General features: G+C 38.3%; 1 protein-coding gene across 5 annotated transcripts in view; it reads left to right on the forward strand.

The window, feature by feature from the left end:
- LOC121866308 (serine/threonine-protein phosphatase PP1-beta catalytic subunit) overlaps positions 1 to 21,884 on the forward strand; it is a 100,565-nt gene that overhangs the window by 32,336 nt on the left and 46,345 nt on the right. For all 5 annotated transcript variants that reach the window (XM_042365921.1, XM_042365917.1, XM_042365920.1 and 2 more), the window contains exons 4-5: positions 9,173 to 9,349; positions 10,261 to 10,412. In XM_042365921.1, coding sequence (XP_042221855.1) covers positions 9,173 to 9,349; positions 10,261 to 10,412 — 329 coding nt within the window. The remainder of the gene's footprint in view (positions 1 to 9,172; positions 9,350 to 10,260; positions 10,413 to 21,884) is intronic.

Raw genomic sequence — 21,884 nt, forward strand, 5'->3', positions numbered from 1 at the left:
CAGATGAGAAGTAACCTCTCAGTTTCTGCAATTAAGGATCTACTTTTAAACACTTGTAGATTTGTCTCTCACTTTCACTTCTTTAAATTTGTTTTTCTGTGCAAGAATTGTCGACATGCCATATTATTTGCATAGCGCATCTGTTCTAATGCCTTGTTCATGTTTTTTTATGATTTCCTGCTTGGTTTGGATTGAAATCGCTTTTCTTGATTTCTTAGGCCCCATGCTGGATTCAAACAATGTCAACACGTGTTTTTTAAAGTTAAACTTGTTGTAAATAAAGAAAAATTTCTTTAAAATAACACTGCACTGTGCTATATATTGTCAATATGTAAAATATATTTCAAAATGACCAATAATTTGCTTGGAAACAGAGAAAAAAAGCATTTAGTTGAAGAGAGTCTCAAGCAAGATGTTACCTCCAGTGAAAACAGAGAGAGACTAACGCTTATTTGCTGTGTTAAGAGGCTGGATGCCGCGCATTAAACTAGTCACTTTACCTTCAATTATGTTCAATAATTGTTAAAATGACTAAAAAATTTAATATTAAACTTTTCAAATTACAGTGAACCCTCACTTTACGCGGTTAATTCAACCCACGGTCACCCGTGTAAAGTGAGAAACGCGTAAAGTGAACAACATTACATATGGGATTAATTGAAATAGAGACCGGGCCGACCCCCAAACTCCACTTTTTCAGACACAATACCAACGTTGTAGTAAAAATAACTTCTTAATTTTATGATGGTATGCACACACAATAAATAATTAAGAGAAATATCAATAATATTAGGTTTTTTAACACTTACATTAGTAGAAAAGATGGCTGGGCACACGGGGATGGAGGGTTGGTTCCGAGGCAGAGAGCAGATTATTGGCCCTCACCTGTATCACTTGTATCAATTGTATCACTATCCACCGCAGAGGCTTGCAGGGCCTCTTTGTCAAACCCCTCAAAGTCCACATCCTCACTATCATTATCACTATCACTGACTTGGGCCGGCTGTGGTGGGTGGCTGGTGAAGAACTCGGTAATGTTTTGATGACTGGGCGACCTTGTGTGCACCCTGCTCGCGCCGCTTACACAACATGGCGGATGGCGGGAGAGATGGCAGGAGGTTTGGATCCAAAAATGGCGCGGCTCGCCAGCCGCTCTCCGCGTAAAGGGGTACACGCACCGCAGAATGTGAGCATTCCGGTTTCGGCAGGTTACCGCGTAAACGTGGAAACTCGTAATGTGGGACCGCGTAAAGCGAGGGTTGACTGTATTGAATAGTATAAACTTCTTGATATTTACTAAAATAGTAAGGAATTTAAGCCCTAGAACCGATTAATGTATTGGCAGACTAATACTAAAGCTGGTTGACCACCAAGTGCAAGCCAAAACTTGTTGAGGTCGGCTCGTAAGAAACTAGTTAACCGAGGGGTTGCTCGTTAACCGAAGTTAAGAATCTTATGGGAGGTAACTCGTTAACCGAAATCTCGTTAACCGAGGCGCTCGTTAACCGAGGGACCACTGTATTGTTAATAACAATATATATGTACTGTACACTAATACTGTAGAATAACTTAGTTTGATGGAGTTAGTGAAATGCTTGACACTGCTGGTTGATGGGTTCCAAGGCAGGGAGGGCTGGTTACTGCTTCCTCCCTGCTCCCTCCTCTACATCTCCTCTAACTTCAGCACCAGTAAGTCACCCAACACTTCAGTATCATCACCGGTGGTGCCATCATCATCTAAAGTGATGTTTGCCAAGGTATTAACAGGCTGGGCCTTGTTCAGGTACCAAGTAATAATGGCCTGTTGACGAGCATTAACATGGGACATGTACATGACCTTATATTTTTCCATTACCCTAACAGTGACAGAGCAGACACGGTTCTGAGCATGAGACCTGGTATCGTATTCTTGTACCCGTTGGTTGCTGTTTTTCTTGTTGGTCTTTATCCTCCTCCAACATTTCTTCAGTTGTCGGTTGCTGCTGACGTTGACCAATTATTTCTTGCAAATCCTCAACTTGAACATCCAAAAATCCCGGTGCTGGGTCTGACTGCGCTGCTTTTACAATGTCCACTAGTGTTGCCACAACGAACTGCCTCTCCCTGCATGCCTCGATCTGCTCTATATTAATCTTACACCATGCCTTAACAATTCTGTTCATTGCATTTTTAATATTATATTTCTTCAAAAATTCACAAACTGATAACACTTCATGGTTGCAGGATGGTGTGTGTGAGGTACTAAGAGTCAAATCATCTACCATCTCCTCCTGGTTATCTGGTGCTGGTAGAGTCTGGTCACTGTCAGAGAGTTCTGCCTCGATTTGTTGCAACTCAACAAATGAGTCTGTTTGCTGACGAAAGACTTTATAGAGTGACTGATAGCAGAACAGTTTAACGTTACTGATGAATTCATGGTCAAGTGGCTGCAGAAGCGATGTGGTGTTAGGAGGAAGGAAGATAACTTGTACATTAGGGTGGCGTCCAATTAGAAACTTGGAGTGTCCAGGAGCATTATCCATCACCAGGATCACTTTGAAGTCAATGTTCTTCCTCCAGCAGTACTGTTGGGCATCAGGAACATAGTGCTTGTCAAATTAATGCATAAAGATGCTGTAACCTAAACTTTCTTATTAGACGTACAATAAACATTGAACTACGACATATTGGCATGACGGTAGGCACTAGGATGCGCAGCACGGTTAACAACCTGGGGTTTCATCAAGAAATCTCCACTTATATTAGCTGTGAATGAAACTGTAATCCTGTCGTTTGAAGTCTTTACACCCCTTGCCTGTTTTTCATCCTTAGCAATGAAAGTGGTCTTAGGTGAACGTTTCCAGAAAATGCCAGTTTCGTCACAATTGAAGGTCTGGTCTCAGCAATAACCATCCTCTTTCACAAGAACTTGAAAGACAGGTAGATATTTTTCTGCTGCTACGACATCAGCCGATGATGCACTCTACCCATGGTAGTGGGCAAACTTGACTTCATAACATTTCTTAACGTGTTTCTTCTGTGCAATTGCAGCATAATAAACACGTGCTTGAGGCCTTAACTGTGGCCCAGACAAGTCGCTCTGCTCATGGTTTCTTCTTTACAGCCACTTGTGAAGGTAATGTTCGGCGATCACAAGCAGTAGATTTTGTTGTCAAGTATCATAGAACATTCTGTTACTAGAAAATCTTGAGAATACATTGACAGAGGCAATTAGGGCTTCCCTTGTTCTTCTTAAGAGAACGTATGGTTGATTCGGGGCAGTTGAATCTATGCATGATTTCACAGGTACGAGCACCACTTTTCATCATCTCAATCATTGCGTTTCATTTCAAGTATGTGTTTCCTCTTCTTGATCCCCTTACAGTAGGAACGTTGGGCATGGGGCTTTCCATGTTGATCGTGGCGACTGTCTTCTTCACCTTCTCTGCGGCCGTCATTACCACTAGAACCACTCATGACATTTACAGTACACACCTCACTCATCATTAATGCACAAGAATCTCGCAAAACGTAAGCACAATGGTAACATAATCTAAGGCCACTGCGCCGCTCACTCTCACTTGTTCAAACTAACTGCCGTAAACAAAAAACACGGCAGATAACAAAAAGACCACGACAGTGCACGCTGCTCACTCTCCCTTGACTAACGAAACCGGTAATGAAAATCATTATTCTTGAGAGGCTGAAAATTTTAAAAGTGCCGCGAAACACATGAAACACGAATCTAAAACTCACTAAGTTTGAGATCCTACTGTATATATGAAGCACATGTCACCATGGGATGCAACCGCCCAGCTCGCCTTTGTGTAAACAAGTAATATACGCGTTATGCGTATTGGTCAGTTAACATTGGTCACGAGTGGAGTACACATTTTCTGTTTATGGCGCAAGCCTTTTCCGCTCGTTTTTCCATCATTGCTCAGTGTTTGAGCCATTATGTCTGATAGCCCTGGACCAAGCACCTCAAAAGATACTACAGGTTGTACCTCTCTAGTCCGGCAACCTCGGGACCTGACTGGTGCCAGACCATGGAAAGTCACCCTTTTCCTGGATAGATAGTGACTTGTGCATACACTTGGAAGCACTAGCACCACTTTCACTGCTTCGTGATCTCTTTGAAGACATATTGAAGGGTTAAATGTTGTATAGTAGGTTCTCAAATTTCGCGAGTTTTTAATTCAACGTTTTTTATTTGGACAAAAAAAAAATACTACGCAATTTAAAATTTCGACGGGTTTGAACGGCCCACCAACGTTCAGACTTGCATGATCGTGTAAACAGCGTCGTTTCTCTTATGTACAAAAGATTCATTATTGTTTATTACTGAATGTCTTTTTGATTTAATTAATGTTTGTGTGCAAAATGAACAATACAATTCATTAATAATACAGTAGAAGTCCAAAAATCCGGACTGCTTGGGGATTGGGTCGGTCCGGATTTTCGGATTTTCCGGATTCTCAGGCAGTACTTTTAAAATTAAAATTTAAGGAGGAATAAAGAAGAGATGAACAGGTACATTTTGACAGTTTATTCATTAGCAAATATAGCATGCTTCATTTATCAAAACGAGCAGTTTTAATGAAAAAGCTGTGAATTCTAGAATTTTATTCTTTGCCTTTTTGATATCATAAATTGTAGACTTTCCAATGTTGTATTTTCCATTAGAACAGTATTGCTCACACCACGTACTAGTTTCTTAATTATTTCAAGTTTGTCACTCAATTTCAATGTGTTCTTCTTTCTCTTCACACAACGAAGTTTATCTACTTTAGGAGCCATTATTATGGGCTTGTACAGTAATCTGTAAATGGAAAGAGTAGGACTCAAAATATTGTTCTATTACAATGGTATTTTATTCATACTGTGCTTGATATAATGCATTCACGGAAATGTAATATTTTTGCTAAAATGACGTACGTATTACAGTGGAAAGTGGGATCAAATCGTGACGAAAACAATGACTTTCGCTTTCTTTCGTTCAAAAGATGTTACCGTAATCGCTTTTCGAATGGTTTAGTTAAAAAACTGTTGTACTGTATTACAATAATATTCTATCCTAATTGACTTGAATAAATACTACGATACCATATTTCTGAATATTTTCATTAAAATCCATCAAAATCATTTTCCTTGTCATCGTCTGCAGCACCTAACAGCTTCTCCCAGTCCTCTCCTTGAACAGGGCTAGAGGGTACGTGTTTTTCGAATCGTTTTCAGTTAAAAAACTAGTACATCACACGTATATTTTACCTAAACTGCACCTGAATGAATATATTCTCGGAAATAAATAGTAGTTTTGCTGAAACGTGATGTATTTCAATGTAAAATAGGATAAAATACATGTCGAAAACAAAAGACTTTACCCAAGCTTCCGATGTTCTAGAGATGTTACTCGTTTTTTAATAGTTTTCGGTTAAAATTCTGTTATATTACAATGATATTCTATTCATACTGTGCTTGATATAATACATTCACGGAAATGTAATATTTTTGCTGAAATTACGTACGTATTAAAGTGGAAAGTGGGATAAAATCGTGGCGAAAACAATGACTTTCGCTTTCTTTCGTTCAAAAGATGTTACCGTAATCGCTTTTCGAATGGTTTAGTTAAAAAACTGTTGTATTACAATAATATTCCCTCCTAATTGACTTGAATAAATACTTGAATGGAAATATACAATATTTTTGTTGAAACTACCCGCATTTCAGTGTAAAGTGTTGTAATAATAAATGGTAAACAATTTGCCTTAGGCACTCGTGTTTCAGTTTATAGGACGTAGAGCGTTTTTACTGAAGGTTTTGTTGTTCGCTTACCCTCAAAAACGTGGGTCGAACTATAAACGAGGAACATCATAAATTAACGATTTCTTGGTCAAAAAATCAGGGTCGACAGATAAACGAGGGGGGGTTATAGATGAGTATATACGGTATGTTGTCACAGTTTGATTGCTCGTTTTAAAGTGGAGACCACGTGGTCGCTTGTTGTCGCTGTGCAGCTGTGGCGCTCACGCATGCGCACATACACACAAAAGCCCGCTAAAAAAAAAATAATAATAATAATTAGTTTTCCAAAAGTCCGGATTCTCGGGTGGTCCGGATTTTTGGCATCCGGATTTTTGGACTTTTACTGTAAGTGGAATATTAAAACACACGAGGAGCCGAGACGGCATTGTTTTCGTTACTGTTTACAAAACCAGTGACTGATTGGTTCTACATATAAAACTGAAGAAAATAAGACCCTGGTTGTAGCTGTAGTAAAATTAATATGGTTGTTTTAAGTGATATTATTTAATGTTAATAAATGGAACAATGGAAGTCGCTAACCATTAATGGTAAAGAAAAAAAGTGAGATAGCGTATGTAAGTGAACACATGTGAAACATATCGTCATTACTCTACATAAGAATATGAAAGTAACACTTACGTATTTACTGTTCATATTTATTTTAATTAATGTTTCTGAATTTAAAACAAAAATTCTACCCACCAGTGGTGGTAAAGTTGAAAACATAAAGACAGCCAATGTTGTTGTGTGTGTTTTTACTCGGATGACAAAGTTGCCAAGTCATCAGGTTCAACTCTAGCTAAAGCTGTAGAACATAAGAATTTTTCTGTGTTGTTTTTAGTTTTTATTTAACTTTATCTGTGTTATTTTCTTTGGTTTACTAGGATGTTGCTTTATTACAGGTAGTAATTCGCCAAAAACGTAGGGTAAATAAGGCCAAATTTAGCCAAACATCGAAAGTAACAGACTCAAATTAATTTTCTCCATGGGCAAACTAAAATCGTTCCGGACCACAGAATGCCAGACTAGAGAGGTAAAACCTGTATAATTAAAAAGTAATAATTTTGATTGAGGCAGATAACGGAAAAGTAGTGTTTTTCTCCTCTCTGGAGAAGGTGTCCCTCATATTTTGTAGAATCTCATAATTCGTAAGGGCTAGAGCCTCTATTATTTTGAATTATGGGGTTTCTACTGTACTGTATATTCAATAAGTGAATAGTGTTTTATACTAATGATCATTACAGTACACCCAGATAATTCACGGATTTTTATTTTGCAGTCCTCTATTATTCGCGAATGGCACCTTGGATGTACCCAAGAATGTCTGGGGGTAATTTTAAAGATGCCGGCATTTTCGCAGCCGGGACAGGGAGACATTCATTCTAGAGACAGTAATTTCCTTTACCTGTATTGTATATATGTGTGTGTGTGTGTAGACACTACACACAAAGCACATACAAATAAATAATACTGTAATGGCAAAATCCTCTCACAAATAATTAGAAGAAATGTATTAAAAATGTTGAGTCTACCCTCAAGTCCACTCCGTGCTTTATTAATAACAAAGCACGAAGTAGACTTGAGGGTAGGCTCAACATTTTTAATACAGTATACGTTTGGTTCTGATTACAGGCGTCCCCCACGTTACGGAAGGGTTCCGTCCCTGGAAAATTGACCGTATCGTGAAATTCCGTAACGCGAAACCTATTTTCCCATTGGCTTCCATTATAAAACTGGAGATGCGTTCCTACGGAATTTTTTTAGGCCCCAAAAACGTAATTCAAGCACTTTTATGAATGAAAATAAACATTTATAAACACACACAATACAGTACATTAAATAATTCATGATATACATGTAATATGAAGAGAAATACAGTTGGAATAAATAAAAATATTGTACTGTACATACCACAAAAGATGTTGATTGTTGCGTGAGGATTGGTGATGAAAAGGAAGTTATTTGGAGGGAGAGGCAATACTCTCTTCTGCCCTGCCCTGTAAATCATCATCTGCTTCATCAACTGCTTTCAGCTTTTCTCTGAGGATGAATAACTCATCCAAAGTTGTTTGACCTTTACGGTGCACCATCTCCTTGTACAGCTTAGTGTAGGAACTGAGATCATTGTTAATTGCTCTTGCAATCTTGATGTTCCATTCACGGTTGGGGTCGTTATCAGCAAAGATTTGCAGACCTTCCTGTATTAGTGCAAACGCTTTAGACATATCCTTTGTTGTCAACTGAAGTGGGGTGGGTGGAGATTCTATATCCTCTTCTTGTCCTGCAGCTCGCTTTTTTTCCAGCATCATCAGATCTTCATTAGTCAAATCTTCTCTATGGGACTCTAGCAACTCAACCACATCATTTTCTATGGCTTCTTCAAAGCCTACATTATTTGCAAGTGTCACAATGTCTTGTTGAACTTGCTGTAGACTTTCAGCTTGTGAAAAACCGTGAAATTCACGGACACACTCTGGCCATATGTTTTTCCATGAACCATTCATAGCTGAGGTTTTCACTTCATCCCATGACTCGGCTATATTATCCACAGCATCCAAGATGTTGAACTTTTTCCAGAAGTCCCTAATTGTAGGTTTATCTTCCCCATCAATTGTTTTTATGAGCTGCAAAAAAGTTTTCCTAAGATATTATGCCTTGAAGTTAGCTATCACACCTTGATCCATTGGCTGGAGCAAGGAAGTTGTGTTCTTGGGGATGTACTCCACTCTCACATTATCAAAAAGATCATTTAAATTTACTGGGTGGCTTGGTGCATTGTCTAAGAGGAGCAATGCCTTATTAGATATGTTACGCCTGGCGACACCACACTTGGCGGTAGCAAACACCAAGAAATCCACACCAAACAAATTATCATTTTGAACAAAAAAATGTAATTTTATATAGTGATTTTTTTTTTTAATTGTTAAAATTTACCCCAATTTCCGTAAGGGCGGATTTACGGGCCGTTACGCGAAATTATTGGTCATAATTTACAAATTCCGTAAGAGCGAAATTCCGTAACCCGGGCTTCCGTAACGCGGGGGATGCCTGTACTGTATTTGTGAGAGTATTTCCTGTTATTATTTATTTGTATGTGTATGCGTTTGTGTGTCTACACACACGCATATATATAGATATATATAAAAAATATAGGTAAAAGAAATAATTGTCCTAAGGGCAAACGCACAAAGGGAATATACATTTCTTTGTAGACAAGTAAAAATGTCCACCCCCCCCCCCCGGTCAAGTCAACAAATGTGTTATTCACGGATTTGGCGATTCGCGGGCATTTTGAAAACCTAACTCCCATGAATTTGGCAGGCTTACTGTATATTGTGTTAGTTAATATCACAGTCAGGTTTAACATTCAGAAATTTACAAATGGCAGGTCGGCGGAGGTATGGCACCAAGCTTTGGAAGACATTCACAGACTGCTTCAATTGTCTTCCCATTGCTGCTATTATTGATGAAAAGATATTCTGCTGCCATGGAGGTTTGAGCCCTGATCTACAGAGCATGGAACAGATCCGCCGCATCATGAGGCCCACTGATGTACCTGACACAGGTTTGTCTAGTTTTAATTTTTTTTTTTGTTAATATTGTTAAATGATTTGCATGTTGCAGTGTTGACTTATCACAGTTTAATTTTTATGATCAAAATACTCAATGGCCCCAGTTGTTAGGTACAGTATTATACCAGTCCAGTATCCAGGAGTGTTTGATATTTTCATGTTTACGCCCCTGGCTAGGGTGCCGCTGCTCCGTATCCCCCACAAATGTAATCATGCAAGTAATCACTCTTAGAGGTATTTAATTTAAGTGTAATCAATCATGTTTGCAATGCAAAGTAAAAGAATGTAATCATTTATGTTTACAATTAATTGAACAAGTACAAATGTTTGTAATGAATCCTTATTACCCCAAGCCTGATGTGTACTGTACACTCAACCATTCAGGTATGAAGTGGATCAAGTTCAGAGATTTATGAGATAAAATTAAACTTTTTACAATTGAAGCCACTTTGAATGATGCGGTTTACAAGGGGGGAGACCTAAATTGTATTTCTTATGTATTTGTAAGTTTTTTAGTTTTATTTATTTCTTTTTTTAAGTGATTCTGTATGGAAAATCAGCCCAAGTACCCCCAGAATTCCAGACCAGGAACACATCCCCCTTTAAAACAGTGTTCCTATTGGAAAATTGGTTTTGCATATTGGAGAGGCGAAACTCTCTGGGATGAATGAGGACTGTCTGTGTCGTGTTCAGAGGAGTTTTGATGAACTGATGATAAAGGTTACATACCATTAACTATAAGGAATTTTGAACATCTGATTATAAAGATATAGCAATACAGTACTAGTAAGATTTTTTCTACATAATAGACACTGTTATAAGTCCTGAGGAATTTTCATTATTAGATGCTAGACTTTGTGTAACCATCAGTCATCCAAGTTTTAACATACTCTTCCCCATGCAGGCCTACTGTGTGACTTACTTTGGTCAGATCCCGATAAGGACGTACAAGGCTGGGGCGAGAACGATCGTGGCGTCTCCTTCACATTTGGAGCCGATGTTGTCAGTAAATTCTTGAACCGCCACGACTTGGATCTAATATGCAGAGCGCATCAAGTAAGAGTGGACAAGTATTTAGTAAATTGTTAACCTTAGGAAGTGTGTGAGTGGGGAGGTTATGATACATGTGGATAGTGTGTTAGTGTAAGAGTCTTGCAGGAGTCACCCAACATCTGTTTGAAGGGGAAAGTAACAAAAAAAAACTGGATACAATTTAATTATTTTGAAAAATTTCCATGTACTGGTGTTAACTAACCATAACAGATTACAGAGTTTCATTGCAATATTCAACATGTTTCTCTACTTATTCGTGGTTATCCCCTACCTCCTACATGTCCCGCTTCACCTACTATTAGTCGCTGTAATGTATTCATCAAGATTAGTTGGGTAAAATAGTCGTCAAAAGTAGTTTAGATATCACTTGCTTGCATCTTTTCTTATTGGGTGAAAGCGAGGCCTTGCTTGTTATGGCTAACTAGTCAGTGGGCTGCAAGTCCTTTTCGAGAGATGGGGGTGTACTACGTATTTGGCAATTCTCACTCGTATCCCCCCCAAAAAATTCAATCTCTCCTCCCATCTCATCCTTAAGTTGTGGGCTGATTTTCAAACTTTTGGTAGTTATAGATAGGTAAGAGAGTGGAAATCATTTTGTTAGACATAACCAACTTCGGGTCCATTACATATTAGGCACAAAGCAGTTATATTTAAAAAAAAATCATTTTAGCCAAATTATTCCCAGTGAACCATTGTGAATACATCAATGAAACAAAAAAGCTTGATTAGCTAGATTGTCCATGCAACATGGTAAAAGTTTCATGCAAATTGGCAAGAAACACTTCATGTAGATACAAGTTAACAAGATTTCATGTCTGGATTTTTTTTTTTTTTTTTTAGTTAACATCCAAACACTATACAGGCACTCCCTGGAATATGAACGCCTGGCTTACGAACATCTGCTGATACGAACAGGGTTAAACTTTAAATTGACAGTATTTTATTTACCTGATGACTTATTTTTTCTTTCATTTACTGTATTTTATCATTCTATTTATTCTTTTCTCATAAGTTAAGCAATTTTAGATGTATATAAGGACTTAGGCTATGATATACACTAAAACCTCGAATAATCGACCCTCGATTAACCGACTTTCGGATTAACCGCCGATCCCGGACCCCTACTTTATTTATTTATTTATTTATTTATTTATTTATTTATTTTATTATTATTTTTTTACGGGTATTAGCCCACCCGGGCACAGGTCACTGACCCACATCAGGGCCTGGGGGGCGAAAATGTAATAATAATAATAATAATAATAATAATAATAATAATAATAATAATAATAATAATAATAAAGAACCATAAAGAAATGCAAAAATTAAAAAAAAATCGAAAGTGAGAAACAATATATGTACAGTATGTTGTGTTGTGTTGTCAATAGTAAGAGAAATAATTGAGACCCTGCAATTGTGTGTAAATGAGGCAGAAAGTCAGATCAGCAACCTGGGACTTGGTCACAATTTTCGTGATGCCATATGTTCTTTGACTTTTCCTTTTTTTTGTTCACGGTTTCTGTGCTGGTTCATATTTATTTACTAAAGAGGTTAATGTTTTAAAGCAAATGCTATTGAAATATGAATGGCAAATGAACAAAAATGAATAGAGGGACTTAAATGAGGTAGGTTAGGGATAGGTACATTGAAAAGGTATGTTATATTTCCGTAGACTTTATTTACTATTAACCGACCTTTTGTATTATTCGTCGGCCCCTTCCCCCCATATTTGGGCGGTTAATCGAGGTTTTACTGTAGTGGGATTTTAAACATTTTTCTGTAAGTACTGTATGCACATAGCATGTGTTTTAACTTGGGTACATTTTCAACTTAAGAATGTCCCCAGGAACGGAACTCGCTCGTAATCTGGGGACTGCCTATACAGTAGAACGTGTCGATATAACACAAGATATGTTCCAAGAGAGGTCGCTTTAAACCGAATTCGCACTAAATCAAAGTGTTGTTTAAATGGAATAATTTAGTTTGGTACTTGAGAGAGAAACAAAATACAGGTAGTCCCCGACTTACGACTGCTTGGACTTACGACCGCCACAGTTGTGACCATTTTTTTTTTTTTTTTTCAAATGACACACGCATTTTCTATACCGAAACGTTTCCAGTTAATGTAGTCTCCATGTATAATTAGAAAATTATGGGGGGCCCCATGTGCATTCAGCTGACTACATTAAAGGTAAGTGCTCAGTCACACTGTATCCATTCCTCATTATTTATTACTTTTACTGTACTGTATTTCACTGTAGATTTTTTATTTAAAAAAAAAAATTTAATTTTTTTTTTTTTTTTTATCTATGTCGGACTTACGACCATTCGGACTTACGACCTGGATTTGGGTCCCTAACCCCGTCGTAAGTCGGGGAGCACCTTTACTAAAAAGACAGAGTCTACCCAGATGCACCTCAGCCCATCTCTTAGAATAAACAAAACATTGTTTTTTGTAGTATTATGTTAAAACAAACACTCATAAATCAACAGCTAAAATTAAGGGATGCAAAATGGTCTGTTTACTGGTTGGTAAGATGGGGGAAAGGGAGGGAGGTGAGGTGATATGTTTGACAGTTGATGCCAAGGTCTAGTGCTTATTTATTTATCTGTCCTTAAGAGTGACTTTAAGTTTTTCTCTTATTTAATGTCACTAAACTGACCTGGGAGATATAATTTATATTCAAATTATTCGCTGTCTTGCAAGGATTCCAGCAATACAAATTATATTCTCCTAGGTTTAGTCTGTGACATTATATAAGATAAAAACTTTAAGCCTAAAACACCAAACCCTGGATGGGAAGATGTGGGGGGAGGGAGGGAGGGAGGGAGGGAGGGAGGGGTGACAGTGACTTGTTTGACAGTTGGCCCTGAAGGTCTAGTGAAGTATTTATTGGTTTATTTATATCCTTGAGATTTAGTTGATGTTTTTTGCTTATTAAATGTCACTGAAGTGACCGGGGAGAATATAATTTACATTGCTGGAATTCTTATGAGATAGTGATTAATTTGAATATAATCTTGCTGTAGTTTGCACTAGACAAAAAATTTAGTAATCATTTAGTACATTATTTTGGGTACATGTACAGTACAGCTTTGCCCTTAAGACAGTGTAGTGTGCCCTGAGAAACATTAGGCTCAAAATTTTAAATATGATGCGCCAGATTGACTTGCGCAAAATAGGAAAGATTAACTTTAAATTATAACTTTGTCCTTAATTGTGGGTGTTGCTTTAAATCTTTAATTTTAAATTGAATCGCTTTAAATCGACATTCTACTGTACAGTGAACCCTCACTTTACGCGGTCAATTGAACCCACGGTGGCCTGCGTAAAGTGAACAACATAACATATGGGATTTATTGAAATAGAGACCGGGCCGACCCCCAAACTCCGCTTTTTCAGACACAATACCTACGTTGTAGTAAAAATAACTTCGTAATTTTATGATGGTATGCACACACAATTAATAATTAAGAGAAATATCAATAATATTAGGTTTTTTAACACTTACATTAGTAGAAAAGATGGCTGGGCACACGGGGATGGGGGGTTGGTTTCGAGGCAGAGGGCAGATTATTGGCCCTCACCTGTATCACTTGTATCAATTGTATCACTATCCACCATAGAGGCTTGCAGGGCCTCTTTGTCAAACCCCTCAAAGACCATATAAGTCCATATCCTCACTATCATTATCACTGACTTGGGCCAGCTGTGGTGGGTGGCAGGTGAAGAACTCGGTAATGTTTTGATGACTGGGCGACCTTGTGCGCACCCTGCTCGCGCCGCTCTCTGCGTAAAAGGGTGCACACACCGCAGAAAGTGAGCATTCCGTGTTCGGCAGGGTACCGCGTCAACGTGGAAACGAGTAAAGTGGGACCGCGTAAAGCGAGGGTTGACTGTACTGTATATACCTACATACCAGTAACCCGTAAATATTTAAGGTAAATATGTCAGTAATGTTGTACACCCTCTACTATCTGCTGGAATATCAGCTTTATATACATTTTCTCAGTCCACTATACCCTCTGGGTCACTCGAAATACCCAAAAATCTGAATTAACCAAGTTCAAAATATTTTTACATTACAGTCGGACCTTAACATACGCGGGGGTTAGGTAACAGAGATACCCGTGAATGTTAAAAATCCGTGTACTTTTGCTGCTGCCCCCAAAAAAAACCCCTGGCCCCCCATGTCCTTATTTACCGTATACACCTGTGTGTAGTTCGAGTTTTTAAGACCAAATTATTTGGCAAAAAATTGGGGGTCGACCTCTAAACGGGTAATAGTTTTGTAAGGTTGAAAAATATTTACCAGTAACTACCAGCAAACAGTGGAAACGACGCACCAACGCACCACCAGCTGTGAGTGTTGGCACAGTTGCCAGGGCAGATCTCTTGCGTCACCATAGCAAGCCCAAAGTAGCCAAATGCATGGTATGGTATGCACAGGACAATGTAAAGCAAAGTATTTTTTTTTAAAGTTTATTTATAGATACTGTACATAAATTTTTGTTCATTACATTTGAAACATCAATCTTTGTTAATTAAATTTGAAACAAAAGAAAACTACGATACCGTATTTCTAAATACCGGGTATTTTCATTAAAATATTACATCACAAGTATATTTTACCTTAACTGTGACTGAATGAATATATTCTCAGAAATAAATATGGAAATGTAATATTTTGGCTGAAATGACGTACATATTACAGTGGAAAGTGGGATAAAATCATGACGAAAACAATGACTTTCGCTTTCTTTCGTTGTTCAAAAGATTTTACCGTAATCGCTTTTCGAATGGTTTTCAGTTAAAAAACTGTTGTACCGTACTGTATTGCAATAATATTCTATCCTATCATTAGCCTCATAATCCCACAACTGAAAACCATTCGAAAAGCGATTACGGTAACATCTTTTGAACGAAAGAAAGCGAAAGTCATTGCTTTCGTCACAATTTTATCCCACTTTCCACTGTAATGCGTACGTCATTTCAGCAAAAATATTACATTTCCATATTCTCAGAAATAAATAGTAGTTTTGTTGAAATGTAATGTACAGTATTTAAAATTAAAATGCAAAAAGAGCTATACAAATAATTAATACTGTACACCCGTAATGTACTGGCTGGCATCTCCACTTGTCCCTGCTCCTGCCAGTCACCGACTCACCACTCCTCCCCGCTCTATTCCTCCACCACCTTCACATCGTCACTACTGTTGTATTACAATCATATTATATCCTAATTCACTTGAATAAACACTACGATACCATATTTCTGAATATTTTCATTAAAATCCATCAAAATCATTTTTCTTGTCATCGTCTGCAGCACCTAACAGCTTCTCCCAGTCCTCTCCTTGAACAGGGCTAGAGGGTACGTGTTTTTCGAATCGTTTTCAGTTAAAAAAATGTTACATCACATGTATATTTTACCTAAACTGCACCTGAATGAATATATTCTCAGAAATAAATAGTAGTTTTGCTGAAACGTAATGTATTTCAATGTAAAATTGGATAAAATACGTGATGAAAACAAAAGACTTTACCTAACCTTCCGATGTTCAAGATATGTTACTCGTTTTTTTAATAGTTTTCGGTTAAAATACTGTTATATTACAATGATATTCTATTCAAACTGTGCTTGATATACTACATTCACGGAAATGTAATATATTTGCTGAAATGACGTACGTATTACAGTGGAAAGTGGGATAAAATCGTGACAAAAACAATGACTTTTGCTTTCTTTCGTTCAAAAGATATTACCGTAATCGCTTTTCGAATGATTTTCAGTTAAAAAACTGTTGCATCACAAGTGAATTAGGATAGAATATTATTGTAATACAACAGTGTTTTATATGAAAACCATTCGAAAAGCGATTACGGTAACATCTTTTGAACGAAAGAAAGCGAAAGTCATTGCTTTCGTCACTTTCCACTGTAATACATACGTCATTTCAGCAGAAATATTACATTTCCATATTCTCAGAAATAAATAGTAGTTTTGCTGAAACGTAATGTATTTCAATGTAAATTAGGATAAACTACATGAAAACAAAAGACTTTACCTAACCTTCCGATGTTCAAGATATGTTACTCGTTCTTTTAATAGTTTTCGGTTAAAATACTGTTATATTAGTGATATTCTATTCATACTGTGCTTGATATAATACGTTTTTGCAGCTACAATGCTGATGTCAACACAAGCGTGGTTACAGCGAGACTGAGTGAGTGAGGGAGAGCTATGCGTGTGTGTGTGAGGTTGCGGGAGCGGGCTGTGTCCCGTGTTCGGGGCCGAGCGCGATTTGAATGTACTTCAATTACTTCAATGTACAGAATATTCCTCCAATGAGGCAATCCGCGTATTTGCAAATCCGTGAATGCTAAACCAACGTATGTTAAGGGCCGACTGTATTCGACAATTTCCGAATTTTTTTTATTCGTTCGTTTTCTGTTCAGTTTTGGCGCCTTACCTTGGCTGTCACATAAAATAATCTACTTATAGTTTCTGTGCAAACATAAATACATATTTTCTAAATGTACATACAGTAATAATAAAGTACAGCATGCCCTTCAAATTTGCGGGGGTTTGGTTCTCAAAATGGCCACGAATCGCCAAATCCGCGAATAACATTGGCTATATACAAACAAATTTTCATTCCCTTTATGTGTTTGCCCTTAGGACAATTATATCTTTTACCTCTATTGTATATACAAATAAATAATAAAGGGAAAATCCTCTCAAATAATCAGAAACAAATTAAATAAAAATGTTGTCTACTCTCAAGTCCACTCCGTGCTTTGTTATTAATAAAGCACAGAGTGGACTCAACATTTTTAATCCATTTGTTTCTGATTATTTGTGAGAGGATTTTCCCATTATTATTTATTTGTATGTGTTTTGTGTGTGTTTGTCTACACACACACACACACACACACACACACACACACACATACACACACATACACACACACACACACACACACACACACACACACATACACACACACGCACACACATACACACACACACACACACACATATATACAATACAGGTAAAGGAAATTACTGTCTCTAGAACGAATGGCTCCCTGTCCCATCCGCAAAAATGCCAGCAACTTTAAAACTACCCTTAGACATTCTTGGGTACATCCAGGGTGTCATCCGCAAATAATCGAGGTCCACAAATTCGAAGGGCATCCTGTAAATACAGTGAACCTTCGAAGATCCGGACTAAAAGGGTGGACCACATGTCCGAAAAAGCCAATTTTCTGGATCTTCTGCCAAATGTATAAAAAGGATAAGTAATGATATCAAAAATACCAAGAATACAGTAGTTTCACTTACTCTATGTAGTGGATAGATGAGTTTGTGTTGCCGTGATCGTATAGGGGGGACTGAGAACAACTACTATTCTGTGTCAGGAGCAGGGCATGCCCCTCGGTTTGACCTGTCTGGGAGGCGGGAGGGACGCGAGTGACAGGATTGAAGGAGGAGTCCAGCTTAAGTTGCTCTCTGATAATAAGTTCTCTAAGAGCATAAAAGGTGCTTATAATAGTGGTGTATTTGAAGACTGGATGTGCCTTCCATATATAAGTTAAGATGGTGTCGAGCGAGACTCGTACAACAGACAACTTAGGCATCTTCACAGGAGATTCCTCTCCGTCACTGCTCTCCATGTAGTCATCCTCCTTGTCACCAATGCGGACAGCATCAGCAATCTCCTAAGTGGATACAGCAAGGAGCGCACACACAAGAAACACTGTTCGTGACAGGCAAATTTAAGTTATGAAAGGGATAAGAAGATTATCATGTAAACTAAGTAATTTAGTAACATTTATACTGTATTAAGTATTGATTAAGTTACTGTAGTTAATTAGGTACATTAAATAACACAAGTAAAAACAAAATATGCAATTATCAAAACAAAAGTAATACAACTATGCATCTACCAAAACACACCAGAATATTACCCAATTATTCTTACTTTAAACATTAAATACACATAATATATATATATACAACAACACAAAAAACCTGATAGAAATGGCAGCTCAGGTAGCAAGTCTAGGATGCGATGGCTAACCACAAGGAACCAGTGATAACGCCGTAGTCCACTACCATCAGAACACCACCAGCAGTAGTCCTGCTGACAAGTTTCTCAGCACTAGGGTAAGCTGGCGCATTATCAATCAGCAGAATTGCTTTGATATCTTCAGGATCCAGCTTCATAACCTCTTCTTGGTACTTGTGTTCATCAGGCATGAAGTGCTTAAAATCCTTTAGCACTTGTGGGTGCGCAGACTTGCCAACAACAGCTAATTTTTAGTGGTGCGTAGCATAATGCAGTTATGCGCTCCTTACTCACTTTGTGACCTGGTGTGGATGCTTCATGATTAAAGACTTGGGTGTTGTTGGGGAGTGACCGCCAAAATAACCCTGTCTCATCAGCATTGTAAACTTGTGCCAAGTTCAGTCCCTCGTCCTTGGTGAGTTTGTTTAACTTCTACCTAAACAGCTCAACTTCTTCAGTTTGAGCACTCCCAGCCTCACTGTGCAACTTTCTGTTACGAATGCCATGTCGATTCCGGAACCTCCACAGCCAACCATCAGTAGCTTTAAATGGAATTGCCAAATGCTTAGTCTGCTTATTAGCCACTTAAACTATCTTCACATAGCGAACTTTAACCCCACACGAACGCTGCTGAACAAACCACTTGTACACTGCTTCTTCTAGCTCTTTATCCTTTGGCACTTTCATATGCTTCCTTTCTCTAGCTGTACTGGCAGCATCAACATCATATTTCATTGCAAATGGGGTAAGTTTATCCTTGGCCTTATACATGTCTGACCCAGTTTGTTTCTTCACTTCGTATTCATCACAGATGCGAACCATACACACACGAGACTCTAACTTCTTTATTAACTCTGGTTTCTGCACAACAGATAAATGTACATGCTTTCTCTTCACAGCACCACTTGCTTTAAATGCCATGATTAATACTGTTAAGCACTATTATCAGTAAACACTAATAATAACAGTAAATCCAGTGAAATATGGCAGGGAGCGCGGAGAGTTACAACAGCAACCGACTCATTAGCAGTCACTCACCGCCCTTACTCGCTCCAGTTGCCAGGTGTACAATTGAAATATGGGAGAAATGCATACCTTGTAGTCTAATTTGAAAACGGTGAAGAGCACAGTGATAAACAAATTATATAAACCATGCATTGCTAGAGTAAATGAAATAATATTCCCACAAATAACAATTGACAACTCTGTTTATGTTTCCCACCTCCTCGGGCACCTGTCTCCCACGCGCTGACCAGTTAAAGGATATCTTAGTTACACGGGCTTAAGATGATCTTTGCTCTGTTTTGGGAATGCTTCTTCGGGAAGCTTCTTAGCCCAGAACCCCCAAATTTTGTTCAAATCTTCCAAAATCCGTATTTTCCGGGTCTGGATCTTCGAGGGTTCACTGTAATACAGTAATAAATAAATGTAACACTGCGAGGTGAGCTGACAAGGTGAGGGGTGAAGTTACGAGGTGAAAGGTGAGGTGAGAGGCGAGGTGACCAGGCAGGAGGTGAGATAACGTGAAAAGACACGCATCCTTGACCACCGAAGGGTCAAGACGTACCTGGCGCTCCTCTCGGAGCAGCCAGGTCAACTGTTAAGTTGGCCCATACCAACTCCCTCCCCTGAACCCTCCTCCCCACCGGAATATCAACAAGTTCTCGCCAGAAGTTACAATTTCATTTAGGAAAGGAATGAAACCAGTGTTAAACAGAGGTGAACAGTGGTGAACAGTGCTTAAGTCAGTGAGAACAACTCAACAGTAACAGTCGTACCCAAGCTAAACTTCACACAGTGAGGTCCCAGGTACCCAGTGATAACGGCCCGTGACATCCAACAACAACCACCGATGTGTTAATCCGTCTACGATAGGAAGGCCTGGGACCAAACCTCACTTATATAACACCATCTGTGAGGGAATTACTACACCACATGTCCCTCATAACACCATATGTGAGGGAATTACTACACCACGTCAAGTCCCTCATCACACCATCTGTGAGGGAATTACTACACCATGTCAGGCCCCTCATAACACCATCTGTGAGGGAACTACTACACCACGTGATGCCCCTCGTAACACCATCTGTGAGGGAGTTACTACACCACGTGAGGCCCCTCATAACACCATCTGTGAGGTAATTACTACACCACGTGAGGTCCCTCATAACACCATCTGTGAGAATTACTACACCACGTGAGGCCCTCATAACACCATCTGTGAGGGAATTACTACACCACGTGAGGCCCCTCATAACACCATCTGCGAGGGAATTACTACACCACGCCAGGTCCCTCATAACACCATCTGAGGGAACTACTACACCACGTGAGTTCCTCCTAACACCATCTGGGAGGGAGTTACTACACTACGTGTTTGCTGTTCAACACCTACATTAATCTGTATGTTCACTGTATGTTCCTTTATCTTTCTCTAATGAAGGCTTTTGTTAAACCACCAATGTATGTAATAAGTCATTTATGTCCAATGTATATTTTCAGCCTTTCGGGCTGCAGAATTTTTTCAATAAACCGTTAATTATTATTATTATTATTATTATTAACAACACTAAGAAACCATTGTCTTAAAATGTTTTATTTTGAGATTAATTGATACAAGGTGGCTCAATTTGGCTAATTTTGCACTTAGACAACTGATCTGTGAATAAGCCTGGGCATATGGAGATGCATTATACACTGCAATAATATTTATTAAGTCCTAATAAATATGCTACAATATTATTTACTTAGTGCTCAAGACAGATCCTGTGGTATGCCCTGGTAGGTTGGAAGGGGAGGTGTAGGTGTGAGGGATAGAGGTGGGTGGGGACCTGCCACACCACTGCCTGTCATTACCCTCTCACCCAGCCTACAAGTGAATTGTGCCTGGCTTCCATGCCTTATCTCATATTTATTCATCCCTTGTTCACTGTCTCCTTGACACAGACACTCTAACATGTCACACTAAATTGCTTAAAAGTCCTGATAACTTTTATTCAAGTGTCTTTATATTACTCAAGTGGCTAAAAAGCTGACCAGTGGCGAATAGGATAAATGTATTGTTTTGGTGGCGTGAGGGACTGTGTTGACACATGTGTAAGGCTAGGCTGGAGGTTTGCCATTATTATTTTATATTTTGATTAAGTGTTTACATGAATTATTTGTTATATTTTCTTTTGAGAAGTCATATAAAAAAGTTAGAAAACAATGACAAAATCAAATGGCAAAGTAAATTATTCAAATTTTTTTTAATTTTTTTATTTATTTCCTAGTTTTCCATGAGTTTGTGAGTGATGAAAGAAATAGAATATTTAGGAATGCAAAATAGAGAAAAATCATTTTACCATTTTACATTTCTGTTTGGCTTGATTGCTTGGGTGGTCTGGGGAATTCC

The sequence above is a fragment of the Homarus americanus genome, unplaced genomic scaffold (assembly GCF_018991925.1).
Source record: "Homarus americanus isolate GMGI-L3 unplaced genomic scaffold, GMGI_Hamer_2.0 scaffold58074, whole genome shotgun sequence".
NCBI lineage: Eukaryota > Metazoa > Arthropoda > Malacostraca > Decapoda > Nephropidae > Homarus > Homarus americanus.